The 16,643-nt window shown below is 41.3% G+C and overlaps 1 protein-coding gene across 1 annotated transcript in view; it reads right to left on the reverse strand.

Annotated features, from left to right (window-relative positions):
- Positions 1-16,643, reverse strand: part of TMC2 (transmembrane channel-like 2) — a 122,708-nt gene that overhangs the window by 103,244 nt on the left and 2,821 nt on the right. Inside the window, exons 3-4 of the mRNA XM_006874862.1 lie at positions 16,151-16,294; positions 9,200-9,290 (exon numbers count right to left, since the gene is read on the reverse strand). Coding sequence (XP_006874924.1) covers positions 9,200-9,290; positions 16,151-16,294 — 235 coding nt within the window. The remainder of the gene's footprint in view (positions 1-9,199; positions 9,291-16,150; positions 16,295-16,643) is intronic.

The raw sequence follows: 16,643 nt of genomic DNA on the forward strand, positions 1-16,643 counted from the left end.
TGTTATGCTGGGTAAGGTGGAGGGTCAGAGAAAAAGAGGAAGACCCCCAACAAGATGGATTGGCCAAGTGGCAGCATCGATGGACTCAAGCATGGCAGCAGTAGTGAGGTTGGCCCAGGATCAGGCAGTGTTTCGTTCTGCTGTGCATAGGGTTGCTATGAGTTGGTACCGACTCGATGGCACCTAATAACAACAACAACCTTTATATGGAAGGGAAAGAGATCTCAGATAAGCAAAGCATTATCTGAAAAAAGAAGAAGAAAGCTGGGGGTCTTTATTTTTTTTTTAATCTCAAAACCTACTACACAATCACAATAGTCAAAACATCCTGGTACTGATACTATTAAAGGCACATAGATTAATGGAACAAAATTGGCAACCCAGAAGTATATCCTCCACTTACAGTCAGCTGACCTTTGACAAAGGGCCACAATGCATTAAATGTCTATTCTAAAATGGTGCTGGCAAAACTGGAAATCCACTAGCAGAAAAATGAAAGAAGACCCATATCTTATATCATGTACAAAAATGAGCTCAACGTGGATTAAAGACGTAAATGTAAAGCCCAGAACTACAAAGATTATCAATGAAGAAAAAAGAGACAAATTTAGGGGTTTAGGAATAAATCTAACCAGAGATTAGATTTAATACATGGCATGAATACACTATCAAACATAACCTAAAAATCAGAAACAAAAGACAAAATAGACGACTGGGACCTCCTAAATATTAGACACTTATGTGCATCAAAGGATTTCACCAAAAAAAATTGGCAATGTCATGTCAGACAAAGAACTACTCTCTAAAATTTATAGAGCACTTCAAGGTCTCAACAACAGTAAGACAAATTAAATTAAAAAATGGGCAGAGGACATGAACAGAGACTTCACCAAAGAATACAATTAGGTGGCCAACAAACGTATGAAGAAATGTTCACAATCATAAGCTGTTGTTGTTTAGTGCCATTGAGTTGATTCTGACCCATAGCAACGCTGTATAGGGTTTCCGAGGAGTAGCTGGTGCAGTTCAAATGGCTTTGCAGTCTGGCGCATTAACCCATAGCGCCACACCAGGACTCCATCGTTGTTGTTGTGAAAGTGCCATTGAGTCGGTTCCGACCCATAGCAACCCTGTAAAGGGTTTCTGAGGAGCATCTGGTGAGCTTGATGTAAATCAAAACAATGAGATACCATCATACTCCAGCATTAATAACAAAGTAAAAAAAAACAACAGAAAACAACAATGTTGGGGAGGGTGTGAGAGACTGGGACCCTTCTACATTGCTGGAGGGACTGTAAAATGGTGCAATCACTATGGAAAATGGTATGGAACTTTCTCAATTAGTTGGAAATAGAAATACTGTATGACCCTCTACTTGGTATATATCCTTAAGAAATAAGAGCTGTGACATGAATTGTTGTTGTTGTTAGGTGCCATCGAGTCAGTACTGACTCATAGCAACCTATGCACAGCAGAACGAAATACTGCCCCATCCTGGGCCAACCTCAATATTGTTGCCATGCTTGAGTCCATCGATGCTGCCACTTTGCCAATCCATCTCGTTGGGGGGGTCTTCCTCTTTTTCTCTGACAACCCAGTTTACCTTCTCCAGCAACTGGTCCCTCCTGACAATATGTCCAAAGTATGAGATATGAAGTTTGGCCATCTTGGCCTCCAAGGAACACTCTGGCTACACTTATTCCAAAACGAATCTATTGGTTCATTTGGCAGTCCATGCACTTTCAATATTCTCCTTCAACACCATAACTCAAAAGCTTCAATTCTTCTACGGTCTTCCTTATTCACTGTCCAGCTTTCACATGCATATGAGGTTATTGAATAGATACATGCAAATCCATGTTAATTACAGCACTATTCACAATAGTGAAAAGATGGAGACAGCCCAAATGCTCATAAACAGAAGAATGGTTAAACAAGCTTTGGTACATATACACTATGGAATGCTATACAATGTTGAAGAATAATGATAAATCTGCAAAACTTCTGTCAACTTGACTGAACCTTCAAGACATTATGCTGAATCATAAAAGGACAATACTGTTTGAGACAAATGTCAAAAGTTAAGAAAAGGTTTTATTGATAAAAGAAACATTCTGTGCTGGTTGGGGGTGGGAGGGAATAGTATTCACAAGCTAGAGGGTAGACACATGTTAACATAGGTGATGGAGGAGGCAATATATAACAATAGGGAGGTTGGCAGAGGAAAGATGGATGTAGCAGAAGACATAGGGAAGAGTGCACGAGTGAAAGTGAATAGAGGTAAATACTGTTAACTGATGGTACATGGAGGGGATTGCAATCATTGTAATGATTTGTTGAATGTGGGACTGATGATCTGTTCTGTAAACCTTCCCTCAGTTCACAACAGAAAGATTTAGGAAAAAAAAAAAGAAGTCCTGTAGTCCTGTGTATAGTTTCTAGTTTGGGGATCAAAACCTCTTTCACAAATTTTCTGGATTTTAAAACAAATATTTAAGTTAGAAGTAGAAACCTTAAATCTTCACACTCAAATTTGGTAGAAAGCCAAATGCCTAAGTCAGACAGGAGCTGTTTCTAAACTACAATCCTAGAACAACTTGTGGAGTCCTGGTGTGGCGGGCGCTGCAGGAGGATACACTAGGTCGTAAAGTCAGTTTGAGCTGCAAGGCCGTGGGTCAAATACACCAGCTGCTCCTTGGAAACCCTATACAGGGTCTCTGTGAGTCGGAACCGACTCGACTGCACTTAACAACAACAGTACAACTTGTAAAGAGACTTCAACCCATGGCTTCCCATTCTTCCCCTCATGAAACAGCAGCCCCACTTTTCTGAAAGGAAACAGAAAGGCATTAAGGCATTTTGCCTTCTTCCATGGTATGTCTCGCAGATCTGACATCCGGAGTTTGCACCAACCAGAAACCTGAGTATCTTTCAGTCTTCTAGCTAGGTGTTGTTTTGTCAAGTTTCCAAAGGGCTGCTCTCCACAAACCCAAACTCCTTGAAATAAGTTCATTTGAAAATTTAAAACATTCATGAAAAACAGCAGATCCAGCGGTAGTAGGGAGCAGAGTGTAAGGTCAGCTTCAAATGTTCTAAGCACTTCATAGGACTTGTGCATGAAGAAAATGAGATTTCTTACTTTCTAGGTTCACTAAAGGATGAAAGGGGGAAATTATCTGAAGAAATCAGCTGGGCTTTTTATACAATAAATTCTGACCTATTCTGGTTATTGTATAAGAAAATCAGTGGTCAGAAGAAGGATGTTCTTACAGGTGCATAGAAGAGGGGCTCTGCCTGAGTTTCCCAGTGCTGCTCTGATAGAAATAGCACAACGGGTGGCTTGAAAGAACAGAGATTTATTTTCTCACAGTTCTGGAAGCTAAAAGTCTAAATCAGGGGCTTAGCCATATTGATTTATTTCTTGTCAGTTGTTAAGTGCTGTTGAGTCAGTTCTGACCCATGGAGACCCTGTATAAGGTTTCCAAGGAGTGGCTGGTGAGCTGGAACCACCAACCTTGCTTCTGTAATAAGTCAAAAGTGATTCGATTATCACAGAAGTGATTCAGTCCCATCCCATGCTTTAACTAACATAATTTTAAAAACTCTATTCCCAAACAGTATAGGGGTTAGGATTCCAACACCTATTTTGAGGGGACACAATTAAATCCAGACAGTTCCTGAGCATTGTTATTGTTAGTTATCATTAAGTTGATTCCAACTCAAGTTTGCAGACGATCAGAAGCAGATCACCAGGCCTGACTTCTGAGGTACCTCTGGGTGATTGAACCAACAACTTTTGGCTAGCAGTTCAGCACTCAGCTGCTGGTATCACACAGAGATTCCTGGCTATAAATGGCAAGAGAATCCATAAGACAAAAAGGACAGGATGTGGACACTCCTGTCCACTGTTTTATCTTCTCTCATGATTCTGTGTTCAAAAAAGAACCTTTGGGAGAGATAGCCCAAGATGACAGTTTAATCAGACACACCATGCCATTCCTCTACATCAAAAACCCATAAACTCAAGTGAAACCAATACAGATGATAGGCCTGGAACCCTGAGAATCCGATGAAAGGAAAAAAAAATTGGGTCAAAAGCCGATTGGAAGAAGAAACTGAATGAAAGATGCTAATAGAGCAGAGGTGCCAGCCAGTCTGGCACAGTGTGGTTAGTTTGGCAAACTGCAGACAACTTTCCTGGGTGAGGAGCCTACAACAACAGCTTCATGAAATTCCCAGTAAGAGAAACGCAGCGTAGACAAGTCCATAGTGAAGCAAGTTGAGCAGAACACAAGCTAGATGGAAGGAAGAAAAGTGTTGGGAAGCAAGCTAACAAGAACTCCAGAGGTTCAGGCAATCACAGAGTGGGGAAGGAACCAGTAAATAGAAATAGGAGAGGCTCCTCGTTGTTTAGGTTGGGAATCTACAGAGAGGAGGCATGTCAAGTGGAGCCTAGAGACACTGGACACTTAGTGCCCTTCAATTTGTGCTGAGCCCAGTTGGGGCAGGAGTCATATAACGGGCTGCACTTGCCCAGGAGTGACCTGACACCCATAACAGTCAGTGGTCTGCAGCCTAAGAAGTATGCTCTCCACCTTTTTCCCATGCCTGTAACCTCCTGATGACCACCACTGGTGTGGCCACTACCCATTCATCACCTACCATTTCCCCCCTACCTGTTGTCACCCAGTCTACTTTCCCTCCACAGATCCTTGCTACTGCATTCTCTCATTGGCTCAGGGCAGGCTCCCTGGGATCACCTCCATTGTTTACAGCAATCCCTTGTGCCTAAGCTACAGCACTTCCCTGGCAGACAGCAGCAAGTGTTTTCATAGATAGTGCATTGCACAACTGCTGAGGGTGCACCAAGCCCCTGAAGCCTCCACAGTTGGGTATGAGCACTTGAGCCTACCACCTCACCTCTAGTCCAGTGGATTTGATTTTATTACACCTCTGGACAGACTACACACTGCACACCCAACACCTCCACAGTTGAAAGCAACTACTCACGCCTGCTGCCATGCTACTTTTTTCCCCACTTAAAATAAAATGTCTCCTTTTTTTTTAGTTTAAAATGTAAAAGATGTATTTCCAGGAGTCAGTGACTGTCTCTCCACTAGCCAGTCACAGCTGCCACATCTGCCAACTATTGGTATTCCCACTGGACAAGTGCTACCATCTGCTCCTGAGTCACTGGATCAGCAACAGATGGCAGTCAAAGATTAGTACTAAAATTTCAGAAACAGATAACACACTGGAAAAACAAAGGAATTGAATTGAATGGATGGAAGACAGAGGCAGCAAAATACTAGACAAACCCCTTGATACCAATCCATTAAGAAGAACAATTAGAACAAAGAATGAAGAAAAATGAAGGAAACCTAAGAATTGTGTGGGATACCATTAAGAAGAATGACTTACAAGTGATCCGAATTCCTGAACAGGAAAAGACAAGAAAAAGCTCAGAGAATATTGTCGAAGATTTGTTGTAGAGAATGTCCCTAATATCATGAAAGACAAAAAAGATACCCATCCAAGAAGAGCAACAAGCCCCAAATAGGATAGATCCTAAAAGACAGACCTAGAAAGGGAATAATAACACCAGTGAAGAATCTAATCCACAAAACAATTAACCATACTTGACCCAGAGTGCAAGAGTTGTCTAAAAACAAAGCTTTGAAAGCAAGAAGGAAAGAAAAGGAGCTAGAAATGGAAGTAGGGAACGTAGGGAGGAAATGGGAAGATGCCTGTTACAATGAAGGGATTGTAACTCATGCCACAAGACCAAAAAGCATATAAATTGTTGAATGAAAAACTAATTCTCTTTGCAAACTCTCACCTAAACCATAATAGAAAACAAAAAGAAGCAGTATTGGAAATAAAGATGAAACAACAAATTTTGTTTACATGGCTCCCTTTGTAAGTCTGACTGTATGGAGAATATTTGTCAATCGCCTGGGCTGTGAGTATTTTTGTTTCTATGGAAGCAATTTTTTTACTGTGAATTAATGAATTAGAATTAGGATTATGGTTCAGTTTCCCTTATTACTAACTCTACCATCATATATTATATGCACTTCTGATGTGGAGCTTTTTAGTTCCTGCATCAGTAATTTCTCCTTGTAAATTAATAATCTGACATTTGGTTTTACATATCAGCCTCATAAACTTTATTAATTAATGTGAGTCCTCCCCTGAGAGATGGATCCCCTCTCAGGGTGCTGATAAAATCAACACAAAATAGAAGCTCGCATGGCTTAGGACCAGTGGGGATAAGAAACATTGCCCAGTGAGGCCCCTGGAGAATTAGCCTACCCTTGGCTAATCCCTAGGCAGCCACTTGACAGCTCCTGAAGGTTGGGGGCAGCTGTGTGTGAAAAGCAATGTCCCAGAGAAGGGAAAAAGTAGAGAGTGAGGCCTGGGAGGACCTCTGGCATCAAAGTTCTTATCCTTCACTAGTGTAGAGCGTCAGCAAACTGGGATGGGTGTGGGCAAGAGAAAGCCCCAACTCCCTTCCTCAGAACTGTGGTAGTGGCAGCTGCTGACCCTGGGACTGAACATGCCACTTTACTCTCCAGGTATATAACGGAAATGAGGTTTCAAACAGCAGTTGAGTAAGTCATAGGCAAGATATGCATCCTATCTGCGGATGAAATCATTCTGGATGAATAAAGTGAGACAAAATACTGTAGAACAAGCAAAAAGGGACAGCATCCTTTGATATTTTTTGGACACATTTCCTCTCTACCACTGCCATTGAGTCAATTTGGACCTTTTCAGGACAAAGTAGAACTGCTCCCGAGGGCTTCCGAGACTTTAAATCTTTCTGGGAGCAGATAACCTCATCTTTTTCCGGTGGAATGGCTGGTGGGTTTGAACTGCTAATCTTGTGGTTAGCAGCCCAATGGTTCATTTCCTATACCACCAGGACTCCTTAAACTTCCTTTAGGATACATAATTTTTTTTAGGAAATGTTTCAGCAGTCCAAATAGGATGTGATTTTTGAAAAATATAGGTGAGGCAGGGGAGGATTACAAGGAAGCTCAATGTCCAATAAGAGAATGAAATTAAGCATTATGTGTAATAAAGACTATCACTGGTGCAGAGAAAAACTGATTCAATGATATTGAGGATAAACCTGAGGAATTTCTGAGAATGCCTAGAGAGAGAAAACAAAGAATTAAAAACAATGAAAAAAGGTAAATATAGAGGAGAGAGGATGGGCAGCCATCCGTTACCTAAGGCAGAAGCTAGAAGTATTTGAACATAAACAGGATGGATTGGTATAGTGGCAGCGGCAATGCACTCAAGTGTGGCAATGATTGTGAGGCTGGCGCTGGACCGGGTGGGGGTTTTTTTCTGTTGTGCATAAGGTCGCTATGAGTTGGTACTGACTCGGTGGCACCTAACAACAATGATGGAACAGATGTACTTATTAAAGATATGTTTGATGAGCATATTCTTCATTTGGGAGAGAAAAGATCTGAGTGTACAACTAAGCGGGCAATAATTTCTAGAAAAATTAATAAAATGACCCATAGATAGTTTCAGTAATTGTAACTGAAAAAAGAGTGTTCATGTTATAGATTATATTGTGTTCCCCCAAAATAAGTGTTAGAATGCTAATCCTTGTGCCTATGGGTGTAATCTAGTTTGGAAATAAAGTTTTCCTTGTTAATTCAATCATAGCCTGATTTGGAATTTTTAGCCTCCAGAACTGTTAGAAACTAAATTTCTGTTCTTTAAAGCCACCCACTTACAGTATTTATGTTTCAGCAGCCCTAGGTAACAAAGATAGTATTATGAAAAACAACAACATGCAAACCCAACAGATACAGAAAGTAACTGTAAAAATTGTGAAATTACTACAAGTAGCTTTCTGTTGATATACATGACAATCTTAATGAATCGTAACGTGTTGGGGAGAATATGACTTATTAAGTGATCCAAGAAAAAGCACAAAACCTGAGGTACAGCCAGAATGTTCCTTGGAAGCCAGGATGGCCAGACTTCGTCTCTCATACTTCAGACATATTATCAGGAGGGACCAGTCCCTGGAGAAGGACATCATGCTTGGTAAACTGGAGGGTCGGAGAAAGAGAGGAAGATACCCAAAGAGATGGATTGACACAGTGGCAGCACCAATGGTGTCAAGTGTAGCGACTGTGAGGTTGGGCAGTATTTTGTTCTGTTGTGCCTAGGGTCTTTATGGGTCAGTACCGATTCGATGGGACCTAACAACAACAATGGGGAATTAACTACATCTTAACTGCTAAACCACTGAGAGTCCTGGTCCAGCCAATTTGACACAAAACTTTAACTATCACAGAGGGTAAAGGAGGGCATTCCAAGAAGTCCTATGTAATATACATGTAAATATACACAAATCCTATGTAATAATATCCAGTCAGCATCAGAAGCCTGTTTATTACCCATGGGCATCACTGTTTAACATCCACTCCAGTAGCCATTCATCTAGTTTGACTCATAGCAGCCTCATGTGTGTCAGAGTAAACCTGTGCTCCAGAGGGTTTTTAGTGGCTGAGTTTTTAAAAAATAGATTCCCAGATCTTTCTTCAAAGCTGCCTCTGGGTGAATTCAAACCTTCAGTCTTTGAGTTAGCAGGTGAGTGTCTTAACCATTTTCACCACCCAGGGATTCTTTATCATCCCTACATCCCTGATTATACCATGATCTTCTGGGTATAATAAATCAACATATCGTTTTTGTGGGTTTTGGAAAACAAGATCCCAGCGGTTACAGTATCATCAATTCTATGAGTTTAATGATACACTGAAGAAGAACCAAGTGTTAGATATATGGAAACCCTAACGAATAAGTATAGAAAAATGCCAGGATAGAGTTGCTTTCCATTCTTGGATGAATTGAATGGTCATTTGGACTTCAAACTCATGATTTTGGGCAGGGGTGAATTAACTAGTAAGCACAGTATGTGCTAGTTTATAATAAGGTAGGTATGGGTTTAATTGTGCTTACTTCCTAATCTGTAGTGCACAATTTCACCTAGTTACAGATTAGTAAATAAGCACAAGTAAATCTGTGCCTACCTTGCATATTGTTAATCCATCCCTTTTGTGGTTGCTGGACACAAACTCGTGAAGCTGTGCTAGAGCCTGTGTAAGTAACATAGATTCAGAAGCTGAGCAGGTCCTCCCACAGGGGTCTGAGCACCACACACCTTGGCCATCAGCATCCGGTAGGCATAGAGTTGCTGGCCTTTCCCCTTTCCCAAGGCTCCTTCATATTTCTCCACAAATGCTTGGGCCTCTCTGGTTAGAAAAAGAAAAAGAAAAAAAAAAAAAAGCAGGAATTCAGAGTTAACACCTAACCAAATGGAATTTGAACTATGAAACTTTATTGTGACTAAAAATCTTAAGTGTTTTTAAACCCATCGGTAGAATATAAGTACCATAGGGCAGACCATTTTTGTCTATTTTATCCGGTAAAGCTTACTAAATGCTAAGAAAAGTACCTCTGAAGCCAAAAAGACCTGGCAATCTGCTCTAGTAAAGATAGTTGTTGTTAGGTGCTGTCAACTCAGTTTTGACTCATAATGACCTACTGTACAAGAGAACGAAACACTACCTGGTCCTACGCCATCCTCAAAATTTCTGCTATGCTAGAGCCCATTGCTCCTGCAACCGTGCTAATCCATCTCATTGGCTGTTTTTCTCTTTTATATGCTGGCCCTTCGCTTTACCAAGCATGATGTCCTTCTCCAGATTGGTCCCTCCTGATAGCATGTCTGAAGTATGAGAGATGAAGTCTGGCCATCCTGGCTTCCAAGGAGCTTTCTGGTTGTACGTCTTCCAACACAGATTTGTTTGTTCTTTTGGCAATTCATGGTACTTTTAATATTCTTCTCCAACTCCATAACTCAAATACATCAATTCTTCTATAGTCTTCCTTATTCACTGTCCAACTTATGAGGCTTTTCATTCATTCTTCTCCAACTCCATAACTCAAATACATCAATTCTTCTATAGTCTTCCTTATTCACTGTCCAACTTATGAGGCTTTTGAAGATACCATGGCTTGGGTCAGGTGAACCTTAGTCCTCAAGCTGACATCTTTGCTCTTCAACACTTTAAAGAGGTCTTGTGCAGCAGATTTGCCTAATGCAATACGTTGTTTGATTTCTGAGACTGTTACTTTCATGAATGTTGATGATTGATCCAAGCAATATGAAGTCTATGACAACTTCAGTCTTTTCTCCATTTACCATGATGTTAATTATTGGTTCATTGGTGAGAATTTTTGTTTTCTTTACATTGACATGCAACCCATATGGTCTTTGATCTTCAGCAGTAAGTATTTTAAGTCCTATTTGCTTTCAACAAGCAAGGTTGTATCATCTGCATATCACAGGTTTTCAATGACTCTTCATTCACTCCTGATGTCTTGTTCTTCATATAATCCAGCTTCTTGAATTATTTGCACAGCACACAGATTGAATAAATAAGGTGAAAGAACACAACCTTAACACACACGTTTACTGATTTTAAACCATTCAGTGTCCCCTTGTTCTGTTCAAACAATTGCCTATGTACAGGATCTATGTACAGGTTCCTCATGAGCACAATTCTTTGCAATGCTGCTTGCTCATAGCTTGTCATGATCCACATGGTCAAATGTCTTTGAGTAGTCAATAAAGCACAAATAAACATCTTTCTGGTATTCTCTGCTTTCAGCCAAGATCCATCTGATGTTAGCAATGATTTCCCTCATTCCACATCCTCATGTAAATCAGGTTGGAACCTCTGGCTGTTCCCTGTCAATATACTGTTGCAGCCATTTTAAAATTACCTTTAGCAAAAATTTTCTTGCATTCAATATTAATGATATTGTTTGATTTCTGCATTCCATCGGGTCACCTCTCTTCAGAATGGGCACAAAAATGAATCTCTTTAAAGTAGCTGTCTTCCAAATTTCTTGGCATATATGACTGGGTGCCTCCAATGTTGTATCAGTTAGTTGAAAGATTTCAATTTGTATTCCATCAGTTCCCGAAGCCTTGTTCTTTGCCAATGCCTTCAGTGCATCTTGAACTTCCTCCTTCAGTACCACTGGCTCTTGATCATAGGAAACCTCTTGAAATGGTTGAACATCAACCATTTTTTTTTGGTACAGTGACCCTGTGTATTCCTTCTATCTTTTTATTGATGCTTTCTGCATCATTCAATATTTTTGCCATGGAATCCTTCAATATTGCAAGTACAAGCTTGTATTTTTTCTTCAGTTCCCTCAGCTTTAGAAATGTTAGCCATGCTCTTCCTTTTTGGTTTTCTAAGTCCAGGTCTTTGCACATTTCATTATAATACTTGACTGTCCTCTCGAGCTGCCCTGGAAATTTTTTGTTCAATTCTTTTACCTCCTCATTTCTCTCATTTGCTTTAACATCTCTGTGCAGAAGAGGACGCTTCAGAGTCTCTTCTGATGTCTATTTTGGTCTTTTCTTTCTTTTTTGTCTATTTAATAACCTTTTGCTTTCTTCCTGTATGATGTTCTTGATGTCATCCCACAACTCTTCTAGTTTTCAGTAATTAGTTCCTAATGAATCAGATCTGTTCTTGAGATGATCTCTACTTTCAGGTGGGATATGACCAAAGTCATAGTTTGGCTCTCACGGACTTGCTTAAGTTGTTTTCAGCTTCAGGTTTAACGTGCTTATAAGCAATTGATAGTCTGTTCCACAGTTTGCTCCTGGTCTTGTTTTGCCTGGTGACATGGAACTTTTTCACCATCTCTTTCCAACGTGGTTCATTTGATTTCTGTGTATTCCACTTGGTGAGATCCATGTGTATAGTAGCATTTATGTTGTTTTTTAAAAAAAGTATTTGTAATGATCTTTCAAAATTTTATCATACAATCTCCAGCATCATTTCTATCACCAAGACCATATTTTCCAACTACTGATAGTACCTCTTTGTTTCCAACCTTTGTATTCCAATTACTAGTAATTATCATTATATCTTGATTACATGTTTGATCAATTTCACACTGATAGAAAAAGTTGATAGAATTCCTCAATTTCATCATCAATGACTTTAGTGGCTGGTGTATAAATTTGAATAATAGTTGTATTAACTGGTCTTCCTTGTAGGCATATGGATATTGTACTTCAAGATCAATCTCGAAATGCTCTTTTTTGATGATAAATGTAACACAGTTCCTCTTCAATTTGTCATTTCCAGCATTGTCAACCATGTGATTGTCAGATTAAAAAAGGCCTGTATTAGTCCATTTCAGCTCATTAAGGCCTAGAATGAAGTCCTGGTGTGCTGTAGGATAAGCACTGGACTATAAGGTCAGTCTGAATAACAAGGTTGGCTGTTCAACCTCATCAGCCACTCCTCGGAAACCCTATACAGGGTCCCTAGAGTCAGACCTGACTTGATGGCAGTTGACAACAACAACAACAACAATGTCTAGGCTATCCATCTTTATATATTCCATTTAATTTTGGACAACTTCCAGTTTTTCTAGATTCATATAGTATACAATGAGGTACATTCTAGTAACTTTGGAGATGTGGTTAGAAATTAAGAATGCACGTTCTACATCCAGAGTTCCTATGTCCAAACTCTGGTGTGGCCGTTTAACTGACTGTGTGGTCTTGGGCAGACTCCATGCCTCTGTTTCCTCTTCAGTAAAATTGGGGCAATAATGCTAGCATCAGCACCACTGGGTGGTTTTAAGTATTACATGAATTATTACAGTATAGTACATACAGTTGTTGTTACTGTTTTAAAGTGCCATTGAATGAATTCCAATTCATAGGGACCCTACATAGAGTTTCTGAGAAGCAACTGGTGGATTTGAACCGCCAACCTTATAGTTAGCAGTCAAATGCTTATTCTACAGTACTACCCAGGATTCCATAAAGAGTGCTTAGCAAATGTTCACTGTTTATAAAAAAGAAATCATATTAAAAGATGAATATGATACAGTAATACAAGCAAGTGATTCCAATCAAGTGAGGGCTCAGGGGGCAGTAACTCAGGCTGAATGTGGAGGGAGTTTTGTGGGCTTCCTGAAGAGGGGATTCCAAACAGAGATAGATCTAAGATATGGCAGATATGGTACATGCCTGGTGCCACTTGAAAGGGGCACCACTGAGCAGTCTCTTTTAACCTAGTATGACTCATGTCTTTCCTTAAGCACTGTAGAAACAGAGCCATGGGGGAGGAAGGACATTTGTGTGAGGGCGGAAGTCCAAGGCAGAGTCAGAGGGGGCACAGGATGACATTCCCGTGTGTCACAGATATGAAAGGCCTCTCTGTTATCTCATCCCTCATATTAACATCTATTTATCTTGAAATTGGTGAGAGTCACAGTTTAGAGATGGCCTGTGGGTACTCCTTACCCTCCCTAGGCCCCTGTAGGACACAGTTTCATTGCTTACTATTTTCATAGATGCACCTCTGATTCCATAGATGGTGAAGATGGGCATGGGATCTCCAAGAGCAGGAGCCAACTCAGCACAGCTAACAAGAGGGGTTAGCCAGGTGGGCTGGCAGAAAGTAACAATCTTCCAGGCAGAGTCACCAGCTTGAGGACAAACACAGATGTCCAAGAACTTTACACTTGAGCCTAGGTCAAGGAGTGTTGGGGAGGGGAGGTGAGTAGGAAGAGGAAGCTAGAGAGACCTGGCTCCATTGTGAAGGATTTGTATCTGTTCAGCTTCTAACCGTAGATCGAAGCAGGGATTTGCCCCTCAGCTTCTCTTCAGGCTGCCCAATAAATAGTTCCCAAGGATTTCCCTGGCCCCTGAGACTTCCAGCTATCTGGAGATCTCATGTCCAGAAGCAACATGTTAATATTGCAACAGTTATTTCCACTGTTAATAAAAGATGTGTTCAGGTGACACCTGAGTGAGGATGAGTTTACGTTAGAGTGACAGCTAGCTGTTCCACTCCAGCTGGGAGAGAACCTGGCCATGAGGGAGTGGGACAAGGAAGCTGGGTGGGAACAGCCCACTGCCTGGAGCTGCACAGTCCAAACTGCAGCCCCAAGCTGCATGCAAATATTTCAATTTAAATAAATTAAAAATTAAGTTTTAGTTTTTTAATCACACTGTTGGATAAGCACTTGACCACAAGGAAGCTTTGAACAGCAAGCTGTTGTTGTTAAGTGCTGTCGAGTCAATTCTGACACATAGTGACCCTGTATAGGGTTTCCAAGGAGCATGAACCACCGACGTGAACCGCAAGGTAGGTGGTTCAAATTCACCAGCTGCTCCTTGGAAACCCTATACAGGGTCATTGTTGGCTGGAACTGGCTCCACACACATAATAACAACAGCCACACTTCAGGTTCTCAACAATCTCTTGTGGTTAGTGGCTACCATATTGGACAATGTAGGTCTAAAGCATTTCCATCTTGTCAGAATGTTCTGTTGGACAACTTTGGCTTAGAACCTGGGCCTGGAGGCACCACACAGACCTGCAAGCGACCATCATAATTTGCAGAGTGGAAGAAGAGTACTTGCTATCTAACAGAACTCTTGTCAGGTCTGAAGTGTGTGTGGGTAGCCAGAATAAATAGTGACGCTGAAAGTGTAAAAAAAAAAAAAAAAAAAAGTTGCCAAATTGCTCTGCATTATAAAGGGTGAGGATTTGACTTGAGCAAGGAGGACACTTACGTGTAAGAGGAGAGCCTGGGAAAATGGGGTGGTGCAAATGGTTAATATACATGGACAAGTTAGAGGTTCAAATTCATCCAAAGGTGTCTCAGAAGAAAGACCTGGTAATCTGCTTCCAAAAAATAAATCACTGAAAGCACTATGGAACACAGTTCTACACACCTGGGACTGGAATTGGAATTGGCAGGACAACAACTGGTACAGAGAAAAGGGAAGGGCGTGTGTCGCCCTCCATCTTGCAGCAGAACAAAAGAGGAGGGACCTGGGGAATGGGGTAATATTGAATAGAAATCTTTTTTAAAAGCTGTTGATCTGTTTACCGTTTACTTTTAAATCAAATTTACACATTCACATAATTAAAAAATACCAAATTATTCTATAATTAACATTTTTTAAAACAACATCTTTCTATCTTTTATCCCATTCCTTTTGCTCCCACATAAAATACTAACATTAAATGAAAGACATTGAGTGGAAAATCAAAAGTTAAGCAATGTGATTCCTGTGCTTAACCCTAAAACTCCAGCAGGTAATGAAGCATCATAAAACACTGGTGTGCCAACCCAGAGAAGGGAGTGATGCTGAAAATGAGTCAAGAGGCAAAGGCATGAACCTTGAAAACTCATGTTGAATGCAATAAGCAAATGTATAGAAACTGCAAGACCAGCGGTTCAAAGCCACCAGCCACTCTGCAGAAACCCTCTACAGGGTCACTATGAATGGGAACTGACTCTATGACACTTAAAACAACAACACTATCATTAAAAGTAAGAGAGAGGGAGGAAGGGGCAATTTTTGCTTAGGGAGCATTGAAGTTATGTTAATGGTGGCAGAATGACTTGGAAAAGGATAGCAACATTGGTTGCACAACTTGAGAAATTAATCAGTATTACTGAATTATACATGTTGAAATTGTTGAGATGACCAGCATTGTTACAAGTTTGACCCTAGGTTGGTCTTTGGAAACTTAAGAATAGCTAAGACAGAGCTGCTCCCTGCTCTCACCGTTGTACAAATCATCACATGTGTGTGTGAGCTACACATGGATAGTGTCTGGTCTGCTTAAAGAACATGAAGAAATCTGAACTTGTTAAGGTGGGTGTCTTAGAAAGCAGCCCCCCCCCCACCCAGGAAGGGAGGAACAGAAGCTACCAGCTGAGGTGGGCCCTAGATAGTAAGAAAAGACATCAGGGCGTCTCTTGATGGGGTTTGGGGGCAACTTGGGCGCTGTGAGTCTTCTGTCTCCCCTCTCATGGTGCTGCTCTGTGCTGGCAGACAGCAGGGCCTCGTGAACAGTAATGAAGGTCTCTGCCATGGTGCCAAGAGTGTTCCCCTCAGAGGAAGACAAATGGAGAGTGGTGGTGGTGGTGAATCCCCTCCACTAGTCATTCCCCCAGAAGCTGAGGAGGAAGAAGGGACTCTCATTCCTCTCAGAAGGAGCTGAGCCTTTGGACATCCTGGGCCCTGGTGGACCAATCTCCTCACCTGAGCTCCGTGAGCTTCTTCGCCATGGGCCAGGGTTTGTTCCGCATGGTGGTAATAAGCTTCTTCTTTTCTTCCACCTGCTCCTGGATCCAGGCCAGTTCCTCCTCAGACAGATACTCCCTACTAGACATACCGGAGGGTGATCTGGAGGTGGGGGTCAGGGAAGATGCAGAGAAGGTCAGAGACCCTGGGGGGACCAAAAGGTTAGCTAGCATACTCAGAAGTGAACCAAAAGGTTGGAGGTTCGAGTTCATCCAGAGATGCCTCAGAAGAAAGTCTGATGGGTCACAGTTCTACCCTGACGCGCTTAGGATCACCCTGAGTTGGAGGTGACTCCAGAGCAACTGTATTTATGGGTTCTCAGATACTCTGTGGATGCATGAAAGCAAGAGAGCTAGGTGCTTACAGTTCTGCCTGTCAGTAACTCCCACTGCCTTCCAGTAGAAGCCAAAACTCGGTCCTGAGTACTAAGGAGGGCTGCCTCCCCCATCTC

Source organism: Chrysochloris asiatica, unplaced genomic scaffold, assembly GCF_000296735.1.
Source record: "Chrysochloris asiatica unplaced genomic scaffold, ChrAsi1.0 scaffold00304, whole genome shotgun sequence".
Taxonomy (NCBI): domain Eukaryota; kingdom Metazoa; phylum Chordata; class Mammalia; order Afrosoricida; family Chrysochloridae; genus Chrysochloris; species Chrysochloris asiatica.